The 24498-nt window shown below is 37.8% G+C and overlaps 1 protein-coding gene across 1 annotated transcript in view; it reads left to right on the forward strand.

Annotated features, from left to right (window-relative positions):
* Nucleotides 1–24498, forward strand: part of Plbd1 (phospholipase B domain containing 1) — a 63427-nt gene that overhangs the window by 30369 nt on the left and 8560 nt on the right. Inside the window, exons 4-8 of the mRNA XM_004845836.4 lie at nucleotides 374–512; nucleotides 4640–4780; nucleotides 5216–5360; nucleotides 21976–22176; nucleotides 22278–22418. Of these exons, the coding sequence (XP_004845893.1) occupies nucleotides 374–512; nucleotides 4640–4780; nucleotides 5216–5360; nucleotides 21976–22176; nucleotides 22278–22418 (767 nt within the window). The remainder of the gene's footprint in view (nucleotides 1–373; nucleotides 513–4639; nucleotides 4781–5215; nucleotides 5361–21975; nucleotides 22177–22277; nucleotides 22419–24498) is intronic.

A 24498-nucleotide genomic window follows, 5' to 3' on the forward strand; every position in this document is an offset into this window, starting at 1 on the left:
ACACAAAAGTAAAGTTAATCAACTACTTTATTGACTTACAGAAATGTTATGGTTTTATATGATATGCACATGAACAGGTTGTGTTTGATTTTCTTAGGTCTTGGTATCACAGGTAGGCTACTATGTCACTTGTCTTTGGTTCTAGATAGAGCCCAGAAGAAGCTATAAAAGAATATGCATAGTCCTACAGACAAATTAAAACTCACTTAAGGCTTGCCCTGAAATTCTTTGAGTGACTGAAATGTGCTAAGATCTAGAATTTAAGTCACACCAGACCAAGTCCCTGAGTATATAAGCTCTAAATGCCTAGTTTGATTTAGGTTTGGGTGAGCAGCTATTGAGACCTCTAGTACCAACCTCATTTCTCTTCCAGGAAGCAAGAGAAGTGGACTAGGAAAAACATCAGAGAGCGCAAGAATGACTCGTTTTGGAGACATACTGGCTATGTTATGGCACAACTGGATGGGCTTTATGTGGGAGCCATAAAGAGGGCTACAGTAGAAAAGATAAAGGTAATACTGCAGGATTTTCATGTAGAAAGGGGACTCCGAGGCCTTTTTCAAGGAAGTAGCTTTAGTTGTACTTGACTCAGCAGATTCATATCCAAAGACTGAGTACCAAACATGGCATCATTGCGCACTTTTATACAATTTTTGTGTCTCTATCTCCCTTATATGGACACACACTAACATGTTACAGCCTGGTTGGGTATGATTTATGTTTCAGAGTTACATCAGAACTACACGTGTGTACACAGAGGCTGATATCACCACACTGTAAAATGTTTCCAGCCTGCCATGTGGGAAGGGGCCCCACCATAGTAAGATTTCTAGGAAGCTGCACAGAATTTATATGGCAAGAATACTGAAAATTGTTTTTGAAATGACATTCCAGTTTAGAAGAATATCAAACTAGGACGATAGAATTTAAGTTCAAAACACAAACAACTGTTTCTGTGGGTTTTTTTCAATCTTTCATAATACTGTGCTCAGGACAAGGTTTAAAAGCCTGGTATGAATGCATTGGCTTTTTAACTAACCTGATAAAGATTTTAGTGTTTTGGGCTATTAGCTCCTTAAGGAAAAATGTCTAAGTGTACAAGTTTTGTTTCCCACATTCCACAACATTAACATAAACACCTATCCACACACACACTAATTTGGGGGAGGGTCTATTGAATCATCAAGGCTTCTAAGGTATTATTTGATATACTTCCAAAATTATAGGTGTTTTGTCTCCCGTGAGTAATATAAATGCTATATACACATATATACATATATGCAAAAAGTTCATAGAAAATGATACACATAATTATGAATACTATGATCTCAGCCTTACTCATAAGATTAGAAATACAAATTAAAATCATACCAATAAATATTTTCTCCCTTTTGCCAAAAATTCCAGAGTGTGAAAGTGTACCCTGTTTGCAAGGCTATGGGAATAAAAAAGGCACTCTCCTAAAATATTGGCAAAATGATACTAAGAACAAGAATTTTGGTGCTTTGTGCTAAAATCATGTACTCACCTATATTTTGACCCAGCAATTCTACTTCTAGTATTACCACAAAGGTACATGGCAGAAATACAATTAGCAGACGTGCAAGCCTATTCATTACAAGCAATTTATAATAACAGAAGACTCAAAGCAGCCAAATACATAAAGGACTGATACAGCCATAAACAGAACTGGGGCAGATCTCCATATACTGTCAGGGAGTGATCTGTAGGGTTTTTTATTAAGTGTCCAAAAGCAAGATAAAGAACCGTGTATATGGGTGCTACCTTTTACATAAGAAAGAGAAATAAAGAAGCATAGATAGATTTGCTTATCTTTTCAAGAAGAAACAATAACAACAAAAAACTAAATGGTTAACTATGAAAGAAGGAAGAAAAGAGAGTGGAGAGAAGAGGAATGAAAGCAAAATTTCTCCAAATCCATCTTGCCTTCTAGGTTTTAGAATCATGTAAGTGCTGCTGATAATTTTTAAAAACACAGTTTAATTGCAAATAAGAAAAGCAATCCCTGGGCCCGGGATTTTTTTTTTTTATTAAATTCTTTTATTGGTACATTGTAGGTATACAACACAATTACATTTCTCATTGGGAATTGTACCTTTACATAATGCATCTTGGTTCTTATTTTTTCCCCATTCCTAGTCCTCCCTTCACGCCATCCACCCTTCCCTATTTACAAAGCCTTTATTTCCATTTTTTCCATTTCTCATCATTTTTCCTTTCCCTTCTTTCCTTTCTCCTGCCCCTCCCACTACCCCTACCCCTTTGGACCTTTTCTTACTATTTTGCATTATCGATTATTCATTCTAATCATTGGTACATTTTAGGTATACAATATAATGACATTCATCATTGGAAATTTGCACCTTTACATAGTCTCTCTTGGTTCTTATTTTTCACCCTTGCCCAGCCCTCCCTTCAACCCCTCCATTCCTCCCTATTTACAAAGATTTTGTTCCTATTTTTCCATTTTCTCATATTAATCCCATTCCATGGGCCCGGGATTTAGCTCAGTGGTTCCAGCACCTGCCTAGCAAGCACAAGGTCCCGAGTTCGATCCCCTGGTACCAAAAAAAAAAGAAAAGCAATCCCTAAAAACTGAAAACAAATATATCTAACTGTGGAATGAGTTGATGGTATCCTGTCCACAAAGAGCTGTTATTTCCAGCAACACCGAAAAAGTTCTTGTCTAACATCTTTAGTGGGAGAGACCCTAGGGACAAGACCCACCACCCAAAAAACAAACAGCAGTATCAACACCAACCATCCCAACAAACAAAACCTCTTAAACTGTATGCAGTAATCTTACTTTAATAATAGTGTAGGTATTGGTATTTTGAAGTTTGATAGAGAAACTTGGATGGATGGATAGATATAGAAAAATAAAGCAAATAAGTGATTATGCCAAATGATTTTCAACACGGGAAAAAAAAATGAAGTAAAAATCCTGCGGTTTTCAAACTTGAAATATAAGTAGGAAAAGATTTTTAGCTTCCTTAAAATAATACGTGTTTTCCTGTCTTGTTCTCTGAAAAGACCCTCAAAGTAATAAGAACCTAGTAATATTGATCATTCTCTTGGAGAATGTGACAACGTAAACAATGCCTTAAAACACAAAAACACTAAGCATGAAAAAAGTAGTTTAATAAATTCAGTTAATGACAATGAAGAATTTATTTTTTACCAAAATATAGCATATTTGAAAAGACTACAAACCTAGTGAAGATATTTCCAATATATTCAAATAACAAGGTATTTTAAGGTCTAAAATGCATACAAAATACTATCAAATACATTTAAAAAATAGAAAATACTCAGAAAAATGAACAAAAATAGTAACAGGAATTTTATGTACAGTGGCCCGTGAACATGAAGATATTTTTAATTTCAAGGAAATGCATATTAGATCCTCAAAGAGATCCTATTACACAGCAGAATAGGGAAACCTGCGGAAGAGAGTAAATTATTACAACTTCGTTGGGAAAAAGATAGGCCTTACATGTAATATTTAAAGATAAATGTATTCTACAACCTAGCAGTTCCACTCAGATTAGAGACATTCTTGTCCATGAAATCTGTGCACATAAAACTTCACAATGATATTTGTCTTAAAAAATTTATATGGCATATCAAAAGTTCTAGAGATATATAAAAGAAACCAGTAAAAAATGGTAAAATGGAGAAGTAACAGGCAAATGGAGAGCAAGAGGAGGAGAAGACTACCCACTAAAGGCCTTACTATAATTTTTAAAATCTTGAATAATGAATGTATTACTTACTCGAAAACCAAGAGAATATTTATATAAGTAAGTTATTGGGTAGGGTTTTTTGCTTTTTTTGTTGTTTTTTGGTTAGAATGTCATTGTATTTGTCTTCCCACTAGCTCTACTAAAAATCAATTTATAGACACCCAGCCCTAGGACACTGGTGGATTGCATCTTACTAGAGCAGAGCTCTCCAGTTAGTACAAAGTTCACACTCAGGTATCATCTGACAGTCGCTTCAGGGCTAATGCACACAATCAAAATCAGAAGCATCTTAGTTGAGTATTTTGCTGAAGAACTTTCTTGCCAAGGTGATTTCCCCAGCAGTGTCTGGAGGAAATAGTTTTAGTTGTCAAAACTAGAAGGTTAGGGGCCGGGATTTAGCTTAGTGGTTTCACCGCCTGCTGCGCAAGCGCAAGGATCCGAGTTCAATCTTCGGTACCAAAAGAAAAAAACCAAACCAAACAAAAAAACTAGAAGTTTGGTACTGATTTCTATGTAGCAGAGGCCAAGGATGCTATTAAACACCTCACAGTGCACAGCGCCCCCAAAAAAGAATTATCTGGCTCAAAATATCAGTAGTGTCAAGGTTGAAAAATTGCTGCAGAGGAGCAGAAGCAGAAAAATCTGCTTTATTCTCTAAGGAGCCACTTCCAGAATCTGTGGTTATCAAAATGTACTGAGGCATCTCTTCTAAATGATAAAAAGCTATACAAATTATTTTGTAAGTTACAGTAAAATCCAGTACATCTGTTTCAGTAAAAATGCTTCACAGGAAAAAAATTTACTGGAAGCTTAACAAGAGAAAAGCTAGAAAATGACCCGTGTCACTTAGTGCAGTCTGTGTCCTTTCCCAGCCCATGACCATGTTTCAGATTCAGTTCCTGAATGCGGTTGGAGACCTACTGGATCTGATTCCCTCTTTCTCTTCCGCAAAAGACACCAGCATGAAGTTCTTTAAGAGATGGGGCATGGGACATTGCTCTGCTCTTATTAAGGTAAGACACTCATAGTAGCATCTCTCTTTTTCCTGGTGCAAGCAGAGTCTTTGTATGTGTCACCCAGGTGTGGCAACACCTCATCGCCCCTGGCTGTGGGTGTGTCAGCTCATGGGTTCCTGTATGGTTGAAGTGAAGACCTGGAACAAACTTTAATAGAGGGAACTGGAAGCACATGGTGTCACCTGTGTTTCATCTATCATTCCTCTTATGCGGCACACACTTGCCACTCTCACCTTTCAGAATCTTCTATTATGGATGGCAGAAGAACAGAGTCTATTTTGTGTACATTAAAGGTTAATGTTGGACCCCTTGGCCATATTTTCCAATGAAAAAGATAGCAAAAACCCTGAATTGATGTAATGCTTCCTCCATTTAATATTGTAGTCAGCTATCCCTAGGCCTCTGTGTCATTTACTGTAATTCTGGCTACAGGTTCTTCCTGGATTTGAGAACATCTATTTTGCTCACTCAAGCTGGTATACATACGCAGCTATGCTCAGGATATATAAACACTGGGACTTCAACATCAAAGATAAAGACACCAGCAGTAGCCGCCTGTCTTTCAGCAGTTACCCAGGTAAACTATCTGGGTACTTTTTCAAGATAAAAGCTTGGTGATTCAGAGTTAACTGTGAAGTATGAAGACATGTCTTGTGGTCATGTGCATTTTGGCTTTTAGAGTGCCTTTTGGAGAAATATAGTTCTCATAATTTTATTTCATAGAATGCCATCAACTAGGGTAATAGTATTGTCACGTAGAAGACACTCTGCAAAGGTAAATGGATGCATCTAAATTCACATCAACAAAGGCTGCAAGATGCTTTCCCAGGCTCTGTAGCAGAAGCAAAGAGGAGCAGGATAGATCTTGTACTCAGTATTTTCCTGAGGGCTGTGCTCCATTTCTCCTATGCATTGTAATATTCACAGCACTTAACCTACATTGTGCCACATAGCACTTTGTACATTTTTGCTAAGTGAATGGATGATGTGTAGGCTTAGAATTCTTCTACTATAGTCAGGAGGGCCTGTACAGTATAGGTGCGATAATAATATTACTGAATACTCTATATGCCTCAAAAATGTAACAGATATTATGAGTATTCCAATGTATTATGATCAACCCACATTCAAGAAAAAATAATTAAAAGATCTGTATTTTAAAGAAGATAATATCAAAGGATTTGTGGAAATTTAAAAACCACCATGATATAGAAAGATGATTTTTGTGTTTTTATTTCTTGAGACTTGGCTAAATTAATTTATTGATTCTAGTAGCTTTTTTGCACATTCCTTGGGATTTTTTTATGCATACACTAATGTCACGTCTGAATGAAGTTTTTTTCTTTCCTTTCTTTGAATAAGCTTTGATGACTTTGTTCTTTGATTGCAATGGTAAGATTTTCAGGATGATGTAGACTTCAAGTGGCCAGCCTGGGAATCATTGCCTTACTCCTGACCTTAAGAGAAAAGGGTTCAGTCTCAGCTTTAATCAGCTTTCATTATGGTATTAGCTGTAGGCTTCCTGTAGATGCCCTTTATATGTCACGGAAGGCCCATTCTCGTCCTCCTGTGCTTAATATTTTTATCAATAAGTGGTTCTGCATTTTGCCAAATTCTTTCTCAACATCTATTGAAAGGACCACACAATTTTCTCTATTAACATGGTGAGTTGCACTGATTGATTTTCAAATATGTATTAAACTAGTTTGGCATTCCTTTGTTAACCCTCACTTTGTCACGATATTATTCTTTTTAATTTATTTTTGTGATTCCATTTACTAATATTTTGTTAAGGATTTTTCATCTACATTTATATGAGATACTGGTCTATAGTTTTTTCTTTTCTTATGATAGTTTTGGTATAACTTTATATCCTGAATATGGAATTATTTCTTCCTCTTAAATTTTCTAAAAGAATTTATATAGGACTGGTATCACTACTCACCTTGTATTTTTGTTCTGTTTTGCTCTGTAGTACTGGGAATTGAACTCAGGGTCTTATTCATAGTAGGCATGGTAGGCAAGCCAACTACTGAGCTATTTACCCAGCCCTTTTTTATTTTATTTTGAGACAAAGACTAAGTTGCTCAAGCTGGCCTCAAATTTGTGATCCTTCCGCCTCAGCCTCATGTATAGCTGGGACTACAGGCATGTACCACCGCACCCAATTTATTTTCTCCCTTAAGTGCTTAATAGAAATCACCAGTGAACCTTCTGGACATGGAGTTTTATTTGTTGGAAACTTCTTAATTAGAAATATAATTAATACAGGATCTAGTTTCCTAATTCTTGAATCAGTTTTGAAAATTTGTGTCTTTCTAGGAATTTGTCCAATCAGTCTGTTATGTTTTCTATTTTTAACATGAAATTATTTAATTTTTCTTAATCTCTTATTGTTTCTAGGCTCTATAATTAAGTCTTCTTTATCATTCATGATAGAGGATGTCTCTATCCTTTTTTCTTTTTTAAAAATTAATTTTATTGGTACATTTTAGGTGTACAATATGATGACATTCATCATTGGAAATTTGTACCTTTACATAATCTATCTTGGTTCTTATTTTTCCCCATTCCCCTGCTCTCCATTCAACCCCTCCACCCCTCCCTATTTACAATATTTCCACTTTTACAATTTACAATTGTTTCCAATTTTTCATTTTCTCATATTAATTCCATTCCCTTCTTTCCTTTCCCCAATCCCTCCTAATTTCCCTTCCCCTTTGGACCTTTTCTTCCTATTTCACAAAATCTATTATGCCTTTTGATCCTTATTTACACTTTCAGTTTCTCACATCAGAGAAACTATTTGGTATTTACACAAGTCAGTCCTATTTATTTCACTTAAGAGTACCACCTCAATGTGCATCCATTTAGCTATAATGTCTCTAATTTCTCATTCTTTATGGCTGAGTAGTACTCCATTTTATTAAAAAACCCACGTTTTCTTTATCCAGTCTCCAGCTGATAGGCAATTGGGCTGTTTCCAAGTTTTAGCTATTACAAACTGTGCCACTATGATCATGGGTGCACACATATCGCTGTAGTATGATTCTTTTTATTCTTTGGGGAAGATATCCAGTAGGGACATACCTAGGTCAAATGGGACCTCTAATCCTAGCTCTTTGAGGTATCTCCATATTGATTTCCACAGTGGTTGCACCAGTCTACACTCCCACCAGCAGTGGAGCAGTGTTCTTCTTTCCCCTTAGCCCCACCAGCATTATTATTGGTTGATTTCATGATAACAGCCATTTTTTCTGGAGTGAAGTGGAATCCCAGTGTTGTTTTCATTTGCATCTCTCGAATGACCAGTGATGTTGAACATGTTTTCATATGTTTATTTGCTATTTCTACTTCTTTGCCTGAGAAATGTCTGTTCATTTCAGATGCTCATTTTTGGATTGGATCTTTAAATTTGGGAGGTCTGATTTTTTTAAGTTCTTTTTTTTTTGGTACCAGGGATCAAACTCAGGACCTTGCACTTTCAAGGCAGGCGGCAGAACCACTGAGCTAAATCCCTGGCCCTTTAAGTTCTTTATATATTCTAAATAATAGACATTTGTCTGAGGAACAACTAGTAAAAAAAATTTTTCCCACATTGTGGGTTGTCTTTTCACTCTCTTGGTGGTTTCTCTTGCTGTGAAGAAGTTTTTTAATAAGAAGAAATCCCACTTGTTGATTCTTTGTGCTAGTTCACGTGCAACTGAGGTTTTGAAATCTTTTCCTACACAAATGTCTTCAAGAGTTCTACCTAACCTCTCTTCCAGTGGTTTAGTGTTTCTGTTTTAATATTTAGATCTTTAATCCATTTTGATTTTAGTTCATACATGGTGAGAGATATAGGTCTAGTTTCAATCTTTGGTAAGTTGAAACCCAATTCTTCCAGCACCATTTATTAAAGAGGCTATCTTTCCTCCAGTAAGAATGTTTGGCTCCTTTGTTGAAGATGCGGTGGCTGTGTCTGGAGTTGTTTCTGCACCTTCTAATCTGTTCCACTGATCCTCAGGTCTATTTCTTTGCCAATACCATGCTGTTTTTATCACAGTAGCTTTGTAGTATACTTTCAAGTTGGGGATTGTATACCCCCTACCTTGTTTTTGTTGCCTAGAATTGCTTTTGCTATTCTAGCTCTCTCCTTGTTCCAAATGAAATTTTGGATTGTTTTCTCAAGTTCTGTGAAGTATGCTGTTGGCATTTCAATTGGGATTGCATTGAATCTATATAGCAGTTTTGGAAATATGGCCATTTTCACTATATTCATTCTTCCTACCCAGGAGCAAGGGATGTCTTTTTATTTTCTGATATCCTCTTCAATCTCTTTTTTAGGAGCACTATAGTTGTCAGAGTAGAGGTCTTTGATTTCTTTCATTAGGTTGATTCCTAGGTATTTCATTTTTTTGGATGCTGTTGTGAAAGGAGTTGTTTCTCCAGTTCCTGTCTCAGTGAGTCTGTTCTTTGTGTACAGGAAAGCTATTGATTTTTGAGTGTTTACCTTGTATCCAGCTACTCGACTGAATTTGGCTATTAAGTCTAGAAGACTTTTGGTGGAGCTCTTGGGGTCTTCTATACAGAGTAGCATGTCATCTGCAAATAATGACAATTTGACTTCTTCATTTCCTACCTTTATTCCTTTGATTTCTTTCTCTTGTCTAATTGCTGTGGCTAATGTTTCCAAGACTATATTGAACAGGAGTGGTGATAGTGGACTCTTGTCTTGTTCCTCATTTCCACTTATCAGTGGTATCTGGGTGGGCCTCTGGGTGTTGCTTGCCTTCCTGTGTAGCTCTTTTCCAAGTGGGCCTTTGGCTGGGGCCTGTAGGCAGGACCCTGACTGGGCTCTGGGCTTTCCTGTGCAGCTCTGGTCCATACAGGCTTCTCACTGGGATCTGTGCACACTCACCAGTGGACTCTGGGTGGCCTCTGGCTGTTGCTTGTGCACCTGTGCAGGTCTTTTCAGGGCAGGGCCCTAGCTGGGATCTGCGTGCCCCACAGCTCTGGTCCATGCAGTCTTCTCACTGGGATCTCTCTATCCGTTTTTCTTGATCATTCCAGCTAGAACTCTATTAATTTTATTCGTATTTACCAAGAAGAGATTTTGGTTCCAATGATTTGTTTCCTATTATTTTTCCATTTTCTTTCTTCATTGATTTTCGTTTTTATCATTATTATTTTCTTTCTTGTATTTACTTTGCATTTAATTTGCACTTGTTAGCTTAAGGTGGAAGCTTAGACAATTGATTTGAGCTTTCTATTTCAACAAGCAAAGTTATAAACTTTATCTGACAAATTTTAATGTTTTATTTTCATTCAACTTAGAATATTGTTGATTTTTTCACATTATTTCTTTGATACATTGCTTATTTTGAAGGGTATTATTTAATTTCCAAAAAATTGGAGGTTTTTCAGATGTCTTTCTGACAGTTTTCTAATTTAATTTCATTTTCTAATCCATTCCGTTGTGGTGAGAGAGCATACTCTATATAATTCCAAAATTTTTAACTTTAAGGGCCCATTTTATGGCCCAGCATGGGTTCATCTTAGTGAATATTCCATTTGCAGATAGAATGAATTTGTGGTTATCATATTCTGTAAATATCAGTCAGGTCAAGTTCATTAATAGTGTGGTATAAATATTCTATGTCCTTAATGATTTCCTGTCTACTTGTTCTATCAGCTCCTGAAATAAGAATGTTTACACTCCTGCTATAATTGTCTACTTTTCATTTTATTTCTAAAAGTTTTGCTTCATGCATTTTGAAGCTGTCATTCTGCATTTGTATAAGTATCATATATTCCTTTAAAAAATATTGAAACTTTTATCATTAAAAATGAAATATCCTTTTTCTTTAGTACTCTTTGTTTTAAAAACTATATTGTCTGGTATTTACCACTTATTAACATAGCCACTTCGGGGTTATTATGCTTACTGTTTGCTTCTTGTACTTTCTCTATTTACTTTCAACTTATTTGTTTTTGTGTTTCGTCTTGTACACAGCAAATAGGTGGTCTTTTTTAATGTCAAGTGCTTTAGTGATGCAATAAAATAATGAAGTAAGTTTTCAAACATATTTTTTAATATATTAATTTTTAAAGTCTGTTCAGGCAAGGTGCTATTTTTAAAAACCACTATTAGTTTTCTCCACAGATGTAAGTTATCAAAAGTTACCTAAGGTATTCCATCCCTGGTGCCAAAAAAAAAGTTACCTAAGGTAATTTTGATGTTGATTGCAGCTTTAAAAAATACAGAATTGTAATAAGCTTATTTCTCAAAGCTAATTATACAATTTGAGACCCTTCAAACTTGTCAGCTAAACATTCTGACATAAATGCACAAATTTAAGTTGCTAAAATTAAAGTCACATGTCAACTCTGAGATATGTTTGATGTGGAGCAAAGTTCTGGTCTTAACTCAAAGTAATTAGAGAGCAGTTAAGCAGTCCTCTGTTTTGGCGGTCAGAAAACTGCCCACAAAACTGTTCCAAATCAATTGATTAACAAAGCATTCCCATTCCTACATAAAACTTCCTGGAGCACACAGGAAATGCCAGATGGAAAGACCCAAGTTCCAGTTTTCTGACCCCACCCCATCTGGAAACAGTTGATCCTTGTGTTCACTGTTTGTCAATGGCACATATGTTCACATCTCAGGAAAACAATTGGATCAGAAGCAAGATGATTTGACCTCCCTGGTAACATCTTGGGATAGTTTGATCTCACAGCTTTACCTAATATTCACATAAATTCCACTGTCCCACCCTACTTGAAAATGTGTTAGTGTGTGTGTTCTATGGCTACTTGCTTCCAAAATGCACAATTTAATATGAAATATTAAATTACTATGTCTATCTCTTTACCACTAATGAAATGGCTTGTAAAATTCCACTTCCCACATGTTACCCTCCTCCTCCTCCTTCTTCCTCTTCCTCTTCTTTTTCTTCTTCTTCTTCATCATCATCATACTTGACAATCTTAAGTCTGCCATTATGCTAGTTTTTAAAAAAAATTCGTTTCCCTTTTTCCATTTTCCTGCCTTTTGTGTTAAAGACACGTGGTCTAAAAAAAAGTCTATCTTTTAATGCTTCAATTGGCTTTCTAGCTACATTTTTTTGTTTGGTTTTGTTGTTGCTTGCTGTTGGGATTGTAATATGCACCTTTAACTTATCACAACTTACATAAGGTTAATTATTATGTCTACTAAAAATACAGTCTTGCAATAGTAATAGTCCTATTTACTGTTCCCCCTATTCTTTGTGCTATTGTTGTCAAACTTAGATACATTAGATAGATAGAGATTATAAACCTACCAATATAATGCTATAATTTTATTTAAACATATATTTTCTTCTAAACCAACTAAAATAAATATGTCTTATATATAACACATTTGTCATATATATGAGGTATTTAGCTTCATGATTGATAACTTTTATTTTCTTTGTCCATATTCTACTTTGGGGGTTGCTGATTTTATAAGATTCATAAATTAATATTTTTCATCAAATTCAAGGATTTTTCTGCAGTTAAACTTTTTCTATCCCCTGTACTCTGTGTTCTCCTTCTGGAACTCCAATTATTTATCTGTCAAATGCTAAATATTTTCTCACAGGTCTTTCAGGCTTTGTTCATTTTTCTTTAGTCTCTTTTTCTCTACTCTTCAGATCATATGATTTCCATTGATATATCTTTACATTTACTGATCCTTTCTTCCTTCTACCATCTCAAATTTCCTTTTGAACTATACAATGAATTTTTCATTTCAGTTCTTATAATTTTCAGATCTAATATATCCAGTTTGTTCTTTCTTTAGTGTCCATTTCTCTGTTGAGATTTTCTCTCTGGTAACTCTTAATAACCATATTTCCCCTTTTTAAAATGGTTTCAAGTCTTCCTGTGTTGGATGAATCTAATGCATAGGCCTACTCAGCGACAGTTTCTGGTGATTTTTCTGGGTCATGCTATGCCATCCAGGGGGTCTGTCAGGCCCTCTTTTCCAGGTTCTTTGCATCACCAACAAAGAATCGGAAGCTAGCCCTTGAGTTAGATTGCAAAAGCAGAAGTTTATTGAAAGCAAAAGTACACAGGAAGGGAGGCTTAGTGCCAGTGCCAGTGAGAGAAAAGGCACGCCCCAAGATTTTCAGGGTGGTGTGATTTTCTAGTTTCTCATTTTGCTCCTCCCACTATGGGGCAGTCTTGGGCCTTGTAGGGAGTGATGGATAGCTCTCTTTGGTATAAAATTTGGAGTTCTGAACATGTTTTCTTCCCTGATGCCATTGTGTTTAATTAGATTCATGAGATGCAGTCCCTATGCATGAGGGCTTAATTATCCCTGCAGTCTACCTGAGGCCTGTCTGTCCATATCTGAGAACCTTCCCTGCTTGGGGTACAGTGATTTTGTTATCTGGCTCTTTGACCACAGGAGCAACAACTTTTTAACCACAAGAGCAGGTGCAGAGGTGGGTTAGTGGGAGGTCTTGGGGTAAAAGTCAGTCAGTGGGTGTATCTTGCCTTACCTGGTTTTCTTCTCCCTTATGTGCTCACCTCAACCTGTTCTTGTATCAATGTCTTCCTGTTTCTTTCACTGTCTAGTAATTTTTTAATTGAAATTTGGACATTAAAATAATTCTGGATTTTTTAATTCTTATTTTAATAGTAGGGAATTGCCTCACTTGTACTCAAACTTCAAAATATGTCTGACTTGCTATGAGCAGCAACCAATGTCTATGGCCGTTGTTGTTTACTTCCAGTTGTCCCTTCAACTTAGCCTCCTGAAAACTGCCCCTTTATCTACATTAGCAGTCAGCCAAGGACTTTTGGTAAAGTTTACATTCATATTTTACAGCTAACTCTATGATCTCCTTGATTCAGAAGTTTACCCTAAATTTCCATTTGCCCCTTCAGCTCTGAGTCTCAGACAGGTCAAGCAGTATGAACCTATGTATGAGTTGGGAACACCCTCAGTCAAAGTTGCAACAAACACACTTCTCATCAGGAAAACTTCTGTCTTAAAAGAAAACATCTCTTACTTCTTTCTGTTTTTATTCTAAGTTCCCTGGAATCTCCCACACTCATGGATAGTCAGCAGTCACCCAAGGAATTGGGCAGAGTTTGTATTTAGATTTTGGTCTCTGATCTTCTGTAGGTCTCTTGCTGCCAGATATCCCCTTCAAATTCCCAGCTGTTCTCCAACTCTGAACTTTAACATCTCCCATCTCAAGTTCGTATGGCTGCAGTTTCCCACAGCCAGAGCTGGGTGTGGGGCATGAATGTAGTAGACGGCTACTACTGCTATAACTAAATGCCCCAGATTGGGTAGCTTAAACATCAGAAACTAATTTTCTCATGGTTCTAGAGACTGGAGTCCAAAATCAGTGTTGGTTTGGTTTCTCCTGAGACCTCTCTTTGACTTGCAGATGGCCTCGTCTCACTTATCCTTCTCACGTATCCTTACCTGACCTTTTAACTGTGGGCACTTCCCTAGTACTTCTTAACTCTTCTTATCCATAGTATTCTTAACGGATTAAGGTTTACTCATATGACCTCAGCTCACCTTAATTATCTCTTTAATAAACCTGATCTCCAAACATAGGCTCATTATAAGGCTCTAGGGCTTAGGACTTCAACATTTGAATATTGAGGACCCCAGTTCCATTGTAACAAAGGGTGAGGAGTATACTAAAGCATGGAAGCTTCATACTCATTCTCAATCAGGGCTGTAGCAGTGTTTAGTTTCTTCCTGATTTTGATCATTTTCTTGTACCTTCAAATAATTATTTTAATAACTTTATATAGTTTTAAAAATAATTATTATTTGTGGGGGAAATCATTCAATTTCACCATGCTGCCATTACTGGAATATTTAGCCCTGGTATGAGCATTTTTATTGTCTGTTGATACATATTCTCTAGTGCTTTCAATATTAATAAAAAAGTATTACAAGGCCTCCATTTGGAAGATAATGCTAACCTCCAGGCTAAGTTATCTCTCTTTTGAACTTCCCAGGAGCCCTGTACATAATTTTTTCTGAGTCCATGTTTCATATTTTATTGCTTGTGTCCCCAAGGCAACAACAGAGTTCTAGGGCCAGGGATTTAGCTCAGTGGTTCTGCCGCCTGCCTCGCAAGCACAAGGACCCAAGTTCAATCCCCGGAACCAAAAAAAAAAAAAAAAAAAGAACAGAGTCTTGCACATTGTAATTATTAACTAAATATTTGTGGAAGAAAGGAAGGAGGAAAGGAGAAAACGAAGGAAAGGAGTAATGCTATACTCTGTATTGCTATAACAAAGTACCAAAACACAGTACAAAAGACTAGGTGCTCTATAAAGAAAAGAGGCCTCTGGAGTTGCAAGACCACAGCACCAAGATGGGGTTCTGGGGAGGGCCTCATGGTAGATGCATCACATGGCAGGAGCATGTGTAGGAGAAAGGTCCTATGGTGCGAGAAGAAGCAAGAAACCAAAGGAGCCGGGCTTGCTTTTGTATAACAACTTTCTCTGTAGGAAATAATCCATTCCTGGGAGATCTAGCCTACTTCACAAGACCAGCATTAAGAGTACACATGAGTAATCATGATCCAATCAGCCAATCACCTCCAACTAGGTACCACCTACCTTTCCACACCACTACATTCTAGAGTATGAACCTCTAGGGAATAAACCATATCAAAGCATAACAGGGAAGAGAAACAGACTGGAAAGAGATAGGCAGACAGATTGTGGGTGACTCACTGTGATGTGAACTACAAGGAGGAAAGAAAAATGAAGGAAGAAGAAGGGAGGGGACTGCCTAAGAGATCATGGCTTCTACTGTGACTTCACTGTATTCTGTTCTACTGCTCTCTCTTTTATATGTTTGATTTAAAACAAGAGTCCAAAATGTTTCAGAGTTGTTAACGAGGCATTTCCAATGGAAACCCATGTGTCCAGCATAGGAGTTATATCTTAAATCTAATCCTTTATAGCCAGTCTGATGATAAATGACATGGCTAGAAGCTGTTTTCTTAGGAATTAGGTGACATGCAAGTTTTAAATAAATTACTATAAATTTCTGCTCCAGTTTTTACAAAGGAAAAAACCAAAAATCTCTAATTGTGTTTGTAATACTCTACCATGTGTCTGCCTCTGTAACACTTGGTACCCTTGGAAAGTATTATTGCCATTTAACTGTCACAAAACCCTAACAAGGGGATATTTTCTTTTCATTCTCAAAGAAAGCAACAAGTTCAGGGAAGTTAAATAGGTCACACACCTCTGGATGAAGACAGTGTTCAAATGCAATATATTTTAGTATAAGTTTTCACTGATTTTTTTAGAGATGGTTCAGTTTAAGTTAAATGGCTCAAGCTAAAAGAGCCATGAACTCAAAGGACCTCTTGGCATGCCAGGTGGATGGCAACTCTTGCGTGGGAATAAAAACTGGAACCTATCCAGTGTTTTTAAGTGAGGATTACAGTAGTGATGATCTTGATGAGGCTGAAGCTTCAAGCTTAATTATCTGTAAGTGGAGCTCTCTGGAATGCACTGGTGTGTTTCCACAAGGATGTGTGTTCCTACTTTGTATTGTTCCCAGGTATCCTGTCACTTCTCCCACACATGTATACATCTCTTCAACTTAAACGTTGCTCAAATTTTCCTGTGGTGCTTGCTAAAAATTCAGATCCCACAGTGCCATCCAAATAATCCATCCTTATTTGAAGGCTGGGGCATTTGTAAGAGGCACCCTGGATGATTCTAGCATATGGGGTCCAGAGTTCATTCTTTGCAATTGTGGCAGCCCTTATGGTCTGTGTAGCAAAAACTTCGTTCAGACTTTTCTTATTTGAAGTTCATGTCCTTGAAAGAATAAAAGATAAAGAAAATAAAGCTAAAACCCCAGGAAGATGCAGTCACATCTTCCTAGTCCAGAATGTGATTCGTTCAGAAAGTTATACATTGTTTATTTGATAAATGTATGTTGTGAACATCTTTAATGCGCTATACTTTTGTTAATTTAATTTTATCTCTTTGATCATAAAGGCATTGGTCATAAGTGTGAAATATAATCAAACATTCCACAAGTTGAGTACAGATCAAAATCCATGTCTACTTTAAAAAAACTTTTAAAAACTAGAACCATGGAAAGAAAAGAAGTAATAGTAGAACTAGGGCATGTATTCCAAAGGATTATAAATTTTGTAGCTTTTAATCTTTGTTTTCTTAAGTACTTCTGTTTTGTTTTGTTTTTAACCTCCCCTTTCACCAAACCAGGACACTGATGCCTTCTGCCAGGTCACATCTGTCTTAATCATCTTTCACCACCTAGCTCAAGGTGCTTCCTCCCCTCTGTTCTTACAGAAATCTCAACCTTACTTTTCATACGTTTTTGATTAACTGGTTATAAGGTGGTTCTCCCAACTCCACCCTTTCTAAACATGCAACTCCTCTTGATTCACTGTTCTTAATTGTTTCAAATGTACTCATCTCATTATGTGTGTTGAATAAGCAATGTCACCATTTGCGTGACTATGTATTTATTCCCAGCACATCCTTCAGGTTTGTGCAAAGTGGAAAAGGCATGTGTTCAGAATCGTACTTTTTCCTGACACAACGTTTATTGGCTTTAAATAATTTGAATAGCTCATTTAAGCACTTCTTGTGAAGATCAAACGATAGCATCTGCTCTTCTAAGCAAGGTATCTCATACATAGGAGATGCACAATGAACATTAGTTACTGTTGTCTTCTTTTTTCCCTTAGATTTCAGAATTATTTATTGAACCCTTGCTGTGGATCAAACCCTTACTTGGTGTTGAATAAACACCAGTTAACAAGAGAGAAAAAGTACCTTCCCTAATGGAGCTCACCTGCTTTGGGGCATATAGAAAGGGAAAAAGGAAATACATCATATAATTTAAATTAAGATAATTTACTTTTGACTAAAAACACATTTCATTTTGATGTAGATGATAATTCCAAATTTTGATTAAATACAACCTTACCTTCTTTATATTTACATTTTGCTTGTATATGAAACCTTAAAGAGAATTACTAATTCCTTTATGTGGACACTATGGGATAGTTTGGCTTCACAGTAAGGGCTTGAACATGCAGCAGCCAAATCCTTCATTGACCACATTTCTACTCAGGACTAGGTAGAAATGTGCTCAGTAATTATTTACTTGATTGAAGAATAATCACTGGAAGGAGAAGCAGAAATGGATTTTTATCAGTTAGGACCTTTTCAGGCAGGGAAGCAGTTAATTGCCATGAGGTAAGGTGGGAAGGCCAAGGCCACTGTGGAGCAGGCCAAATAAAGGGCTGTAGGACTTTGTATGCTGGGGTGGCTAGGAGTAAGCAGGGTATTTTCTGGTTGCAGACATGACCTCAGAGCAGGGGTTGTGATGGAGATGGGGTTGGGGGGGGGAGCAGAGGGAGGTGAGGATGCGTGCCCAGCATGAGCTGTTGGAAAAAGCTCCTCAGGGAATTGTGATACAGAGTCTTCGCTAGGAACCACTATGTGGTGTTTGGTGACTGTCAGACCGGCTTAAAGAAATCAGACAGCTGAGGGCAGGGTGGTGCTTTCTACAGTTCTGAGAACTGATACTGCCCATCCTCAGCAGAGGGAGTAAGTTGAGCAGAAAGGCTGAGTATGATGTAAAGTCATCACTTTTTTTTTTTTAAGAAAGTAAGAGTTTCCAAAATATCACATCCATCTCTGGTAAAATCAAAAGGCAGCAAGGCAATTCAAAGCAAAATGTATTGTATAATTTAATTACTATCACTGTATCAGTTAGGTATGGCTCCATAAAAAAAAATCACACCCAAAACAGGCTGAATGCAGTGTGTGATTGTTCTTCATTTTGAGACCACAGGTCAGCTAAGTGGTTCTTGCTGGACCTCAGAGTGAGTGTATTCATGCATCTAGTTTTTCTGTGGGTTGGAAGGCAGCACTGCTGGACAAACTCTCTAGCACTGTGGGGTTGGCTGAGGTGAATGGTCCTTCCTCACATGGTTTACATCTTAGCAGTCAGGCTAGAGTGAGCTTGCTTTACCAGGCAGTAAGCAGACCTGTGCAGGTCTCTTGAGGCCTCCACTCAGAACCGGCAGATTCTATAGCTGCAGCAAGTTCCAAATGCAGCCTGGATTTGAGGCATGGAACTAAAACCTTTTCGATGGTAAATGCTGCAGAGTCACGTTGCAGAGAATATGGAGAGAGGAGAGATGAAGAGAAGCAGCACAGCTACCTTCACAATCACGACCCTGAAACAGACCCTGAACGGAGCAGTAATCCTCCCTTATCCATGCAGGGGACATTCCCAAACCCCAGTGGATGCCGAAGAAATACATAGTACTGAACCCTACATGCATTCAGTTTTTTATTATCAAATATAACTGCAACTAAGCTTAATTTATAAATTAGGCACAGTAGGATACTAGTAACTAATACAAATTTTAAAATTATAACAATACACCATTGTAAAATTACTAATTGCTTATTCTTTGAATTTCTCAATGTTTTCAGACTACAGTTGACCACAGGTAACCAAAACTCAGGAAATAAAACCAAAGATCAGAGGGAGGTGCTGTAGTTATTTATGTCTTTGGTCAACACTGAGTCCACTGTTCTAGAAGGAAGGGGTATGTTTGAACCGCACCTCTGTGCTTTGGAGGTGCTGATGCCTATAGTATGCTGACGGGCATGTTATAAATGTACTTAATAGAGTGATTGGGGTAGACTTTTCTGGGTTGTAGTAAGCAATAAGTCTAAATGGTATCTGGGGATAGTGGTTACTCTTTACTTTTATGAGTTTTAAAACGTGCTTCATTAACTAAAAGGATTACCTTTTAGTTTTCAGTTAAATTCAGCAAAAAAGATTACCATGACAAATGATTTGCATGCCAGCCTTCATAAAACACTGGAGTGCTTCACTTTCTCCTGATCTCAAATAGTTTGCCTTCCAAAGCTGCTAAGGGAAGACGAAAGCAAGAACATGCTTTTACATAGTTAAGGAACTTCTGCTTCTCTTATAGGGTAATATGTCAGGTCTTTGTTCCCTTTGTAGGCCTTTTCTTTATTTTCTTAAACTCTAAAATGTAGAATTAGTCTCAAATGTAGTTTTTGCAGACAAATTAGTGTTTTTTGTTCCATAACTCTGAACAACTTATATTTTTTCCATCCTCCAGTCTAATAAAAAATCTTGCTCTAAAATGAGAGTCTACTCCTTAAACATTAGTGTTAGTCATTTACTTTCACATGCTAACGAATGCCTGCCCTCTTGTGTCCAGAGAGGCTGCTACAGTAAGGAGTGAGCAAATTTACTGTGCCAGAAGTGCAGCGTTCTACCCTAAGGGGATTTTCTACCAGAAAACTTGCTCAAGGCTACCAAATGTGGTTGTACAGTTTGAGCACTGCAAAAGAGCACCAGCCCAAGAAATAAGTGGTTGTTGAAAACTGTCCTACACTTCATCGAACTGTATAGCCTGTGTCCAGGCTGTGACTTCCCAGAGATGTTACTCATTAAAATTTCATTCAAAGATGCCAGCAAGCCTTGTACCACCTGGAGATTACAACTGTCTGTAGTTAACACAGACCTCTGCAGAGCCTAACATTATCCTTATAGAGAAGCTCTTGAAGTTAGATGGACACTCCTCTCATCGCATAACTTTCGTACTCAGAGATTTCCAGAAATTAAACTTAGATTGCTAAAGCGTAATGACATGGCTTAATCCCAGGTTACCAGAGAAAGAAAGTAGGAATAGAGAAGCAGAATGAGAATTGCCAAATTTTATAGAGCAGTGTAGGGGTGTAGGCCTTCTCATTCCCAATCCATGGTCCAAAATTTTTAGCTCAAGGTGACCCCTTTCCATTCCAGCTGTAGAGTAGGTGGACAATAGCATGCATAGTGCTAGTGAGATGATTCGGTGGTTCATGAACAAATATTTTTGTACATTAGTAGAAATGTATTTGTTTCAATGTGTTTTATTTGGGGAGAAAATAAAAACATTAAATTCATGGTTCCTTACACACTGATGTATATGGCAAGGCTAAATATTTCAAGTTTGAAAAGAGACTTATGTTAACTGTAATACATATGTTACAGAGCTTGATTTAGCCATTCATAATGTATATATTAACATATTATGCTGTATATGATAAATATATACAACTTTTACTTTCTGATTAAAAAGTAAAGAAAAATATTAAACAGTTTAGATAGTATTCAGATATGGCAAAATGATCAAAGTGTTATATGGTAGAGGTATGGGACTATTTCAGTCTATTCTGATATAACACCTTAAACTGGGTAATTTATAAATAATAAATATTTACCACTCACAGTTATGGAGGCTGTGAAGACCAAGACCCAAGGTGCCCATCCATTGTGTGCTTGGTGAAGACCCTTTCCAATGGACAGCACCATCTGCTTTATCCTCACACGATGGAAAGGGCTGGCTGGCTCCCTTGGGCCTCTTTCCTAAAGAGGATGCGCCAGAGGAATTTATCACTGTGGCGCCTTCTCTCTCACCAGGGGCCTTTCCTGTCATTTCTATAACTATTTGTCCATTACTGTTACTTACTAATGACAGTACATCCTCTTTTCTTGTTATAGATGTATCTCCTCCACATTCATCCCAGCATAAGCCACAAAACAGGCCTAACAGAAGACTATGTCTCCACTGATTTTCCTCTTTTGCTTCCAACATTTGGTCCAGGAAAAAGGTCCTAGTTTTAAAACGATGTCCACTCTTTTACATGGAGATGGTTCCCATTTATAAAAACCATGTAGACTTATAAAAAATTTGTCCAACTGAGACCAGTAGAAAGAAAAGAAAGTGAAGCTATCCATATTCTTAACTGTCCAACAATAAACCCTGCTCATACCTTCCTTAATTAAAAAGTTCTGCAAAATACTAGGGTCTCTTTCTGTTTATTGTTTTAGAAACTTGGGACATTCCTGACTTGATATATTCTTTAATCCCAAATCATAAAGTCAAAATTTCAGTGTTGGATCCAGGGTGGAGGTTGCTGCCACCTCTAAAAGCAACAGTTGGGGAGCTACCACACAAATGACCTGAAGCTAGGAGATGCTACTGCAAATCAAAGAAGATAATAACTAATACTTTGGAAAATGCAGTGTGTATGTGAAGCTCTGTGCTAATAATGATGGCTCAGTATTCCATGTGTATGTATGATTTGTGTATTTGTGTTTCCTGTAGGGTTTCTGGAGTCCCTGGATGACTTTTATATTCTTAGCAGTGGCTTGATATTGCTGCAGACCACAAACAGTGTATATAATAAAACCCTACTGAAGCTGGTGATGCCTGAGTCCCTCTTGGCTTGGCAAAGAGTTCGTGTGGCCAATATGATGGCAGATGGTGGCAAGAATTGGGCAGAGATCTTTTCAAAATACAACTCTGGTAAGTCGTCCTGTGGAATCCCTTGTAGGAAAGTGCATATGTTTGAATTGTTAACCTGTAGAGCCACATCCATGCTGTTTTTGTGTCTCCCAATATTTCAGGCACCTATAATAATCAATACATGGTTCTGGACTTGAAGAAGGTGAAACTGAAAAAGAGTCTTGACAAAGGCACACTGTATGTTGTGGAGCAAATTCCTACTTATATAGAATATTCTGAACAAACTGATGTTCTACGAAAAGGTACCTTCTTCGTGCCATGTCTGGAAGTGTGATGAGCATGTGAGCATGCATGCTGAGGGGTAGATGATGTGTGAATAGATGATGGGGAGGGCACAGTGGAGAGAAAAGCACAGGTGCCATCGCTAGTTACTCTGGGAAAGAATTACCAGGGTCAGCTTTAAAGACCATATGCAAATCGGAACACTAATTTCTCATGTCTCTACTATTGCCCTCTTTCCTGAGTTCTTGGTCAGAGCTTTAAGTTTAATTCAACAAATATTTATGTAATGCTATTCTGGCTCAGAAAAGCAAGGACACCCCTGCATGCCAGGAACTTGGTAGTTAATAGGATGGATCAGAAAGGGTAGATTTGAAGAATGAGAGAACAGCTCAGACATATGAAGCCCTGGAATCACAGTGTCTGGATTTGAATCTCAGTTCCTTAAAAAACTCAGGGAAATTATTCAACCTCTCCAGGTCTCACTTTCTTCATCTGTAAAATAGGACAGTCATGGCATAGGTCCATAATCACTTGTCATTTTGTGTAGGGAATGGGGGTGGGGGGGACATTACCCGAGACCCCTGCAGGGAATCCTGGTCTGCTGTGAGCCACAACACAAAGCTAATTAAAGAATAAAGACAGGAAACAAGCTTAGAGAAAAAGCTGGGTCTCAGGGCTGATCTGTGCTGCTGGTGGCAGCAAAGACAAAGGCCCACAAGCACATCCAGTGTTTATTGAATACAAACATGGGAAGGAATAGGGAGCAGGGTGTGCTTTGAAGGCATCTGTGAAACACTGCCAAACACCTGGCATGATGGTGCCAGGCAGGGCTGTAAGGGAGGAGACGCTGTTTATCTTGCTTGGATAGAACAAACTGGTACTGGGACTGGGTGCAATTAGCAAGCAACCCATTGGGTCAGTGAGAAGCCATAATTTGGGGAAAAGGATTTTAACTGGGGGTCACACTGACCTCAGCTGCATGTAACCTGCCACTCACAGATCAGGGCTTAGGCCTGGGTGTCAGCCATTGGGGGAGGGGCCCAGTCTGCCGTCTGACACGCCCAATTGAGTCACACAGGGCTTTGGTCTGACTCCTGATAGAAAATAATACAATCAAATTATGGAAAGCAAGAAGCAGGTGCCACTCAGCCCACTAGTACTGGACAGGGATGTCTGCTACAATTTTGAAAACCCAAAACTGTAAGCTGGGTGTAGTGGCACATGCCTGTGATCCCAGCTATTTGGGAGGCTGAGGCAGGAGAATTGAAAATTTGAGGCCAGTCTGAGCAAATTATCAAGACCCTGTCAAAAGACAAACATCCCAAACTGTAAAACCAAAAGTTTTAGTTCTAAATCACTTGGTCACAAAATATGACCTAAGCTCACTTATCAGCAAAAATTGCCAAAAAATGGCCCCATATGAATTCAGACCTTTTATTTCTTCCCTCTTAAATAATACAATTCACACATTAGGGTCCCAAAATATCAATCTTTGATTAAAAGGTATGATTCCCCCCAGAGTACATATTATATTATAATGTATGCACTCCATTGCTATTATTAAAATATAAAAATCCCTAAATTCTGAAACTCTTTGGTCCACAGGGATTTTTGGATCTGGGAAAGTGGATCTTTACAGTTTTATAGGAGGGTCACTGTTACAGCTTGTGTCTAGATGGCCCCCAAAGCTTCATGTAGTCATAGATGGGGCTTTTCAGACTTCATGCAGTCATAGGTAGGGGTGGATCTGGGGGTTGTGCTTCTGGGGTCAAGGATGATGCTGGGATGGATTCACTATGCAATGCTAGGATTAAGGGTGTGAGTGCTACCTGCCCTAAGTGCAGATGGCCTGGGTAAGATGTAAGGGTCAGAAAAAGCTGTGGTCTTGTCTTTTGCTGATGGTCACTTGCTTGCTGCTTTGCCTGTCTTCTGTCTGCCATGAACTGTTTCTCCTTTGCAATGCCCCTCTGCCATGCCATCCTGCCTTGGAGCCAGCCAACTATGGACTGAAACTCTACATACCATGAGCTAAAATAAACTTTTCCTCCTTTAACTTTGGGTGTTGGGTATTTTATCTTAGCAACCAGAAAAGTGACTGAG

This window comes from Heterocephalus glaber, unplaced genomic scaffold (genome assembly GCF_053883595.1).
Source record: "Heterocephalus glaber isolate CG9 unplaced genomic scaffold, H.glaber_assembly_v1.0 deba00001444, whole genome shotgun sequence".
NCBI classification, from domain to species: Eukaryota; Metazoa; Chordata; class Mammalia; order Rodentia; family Bathyergidae; genus Heterocephalus; species Heterocephalus glaber.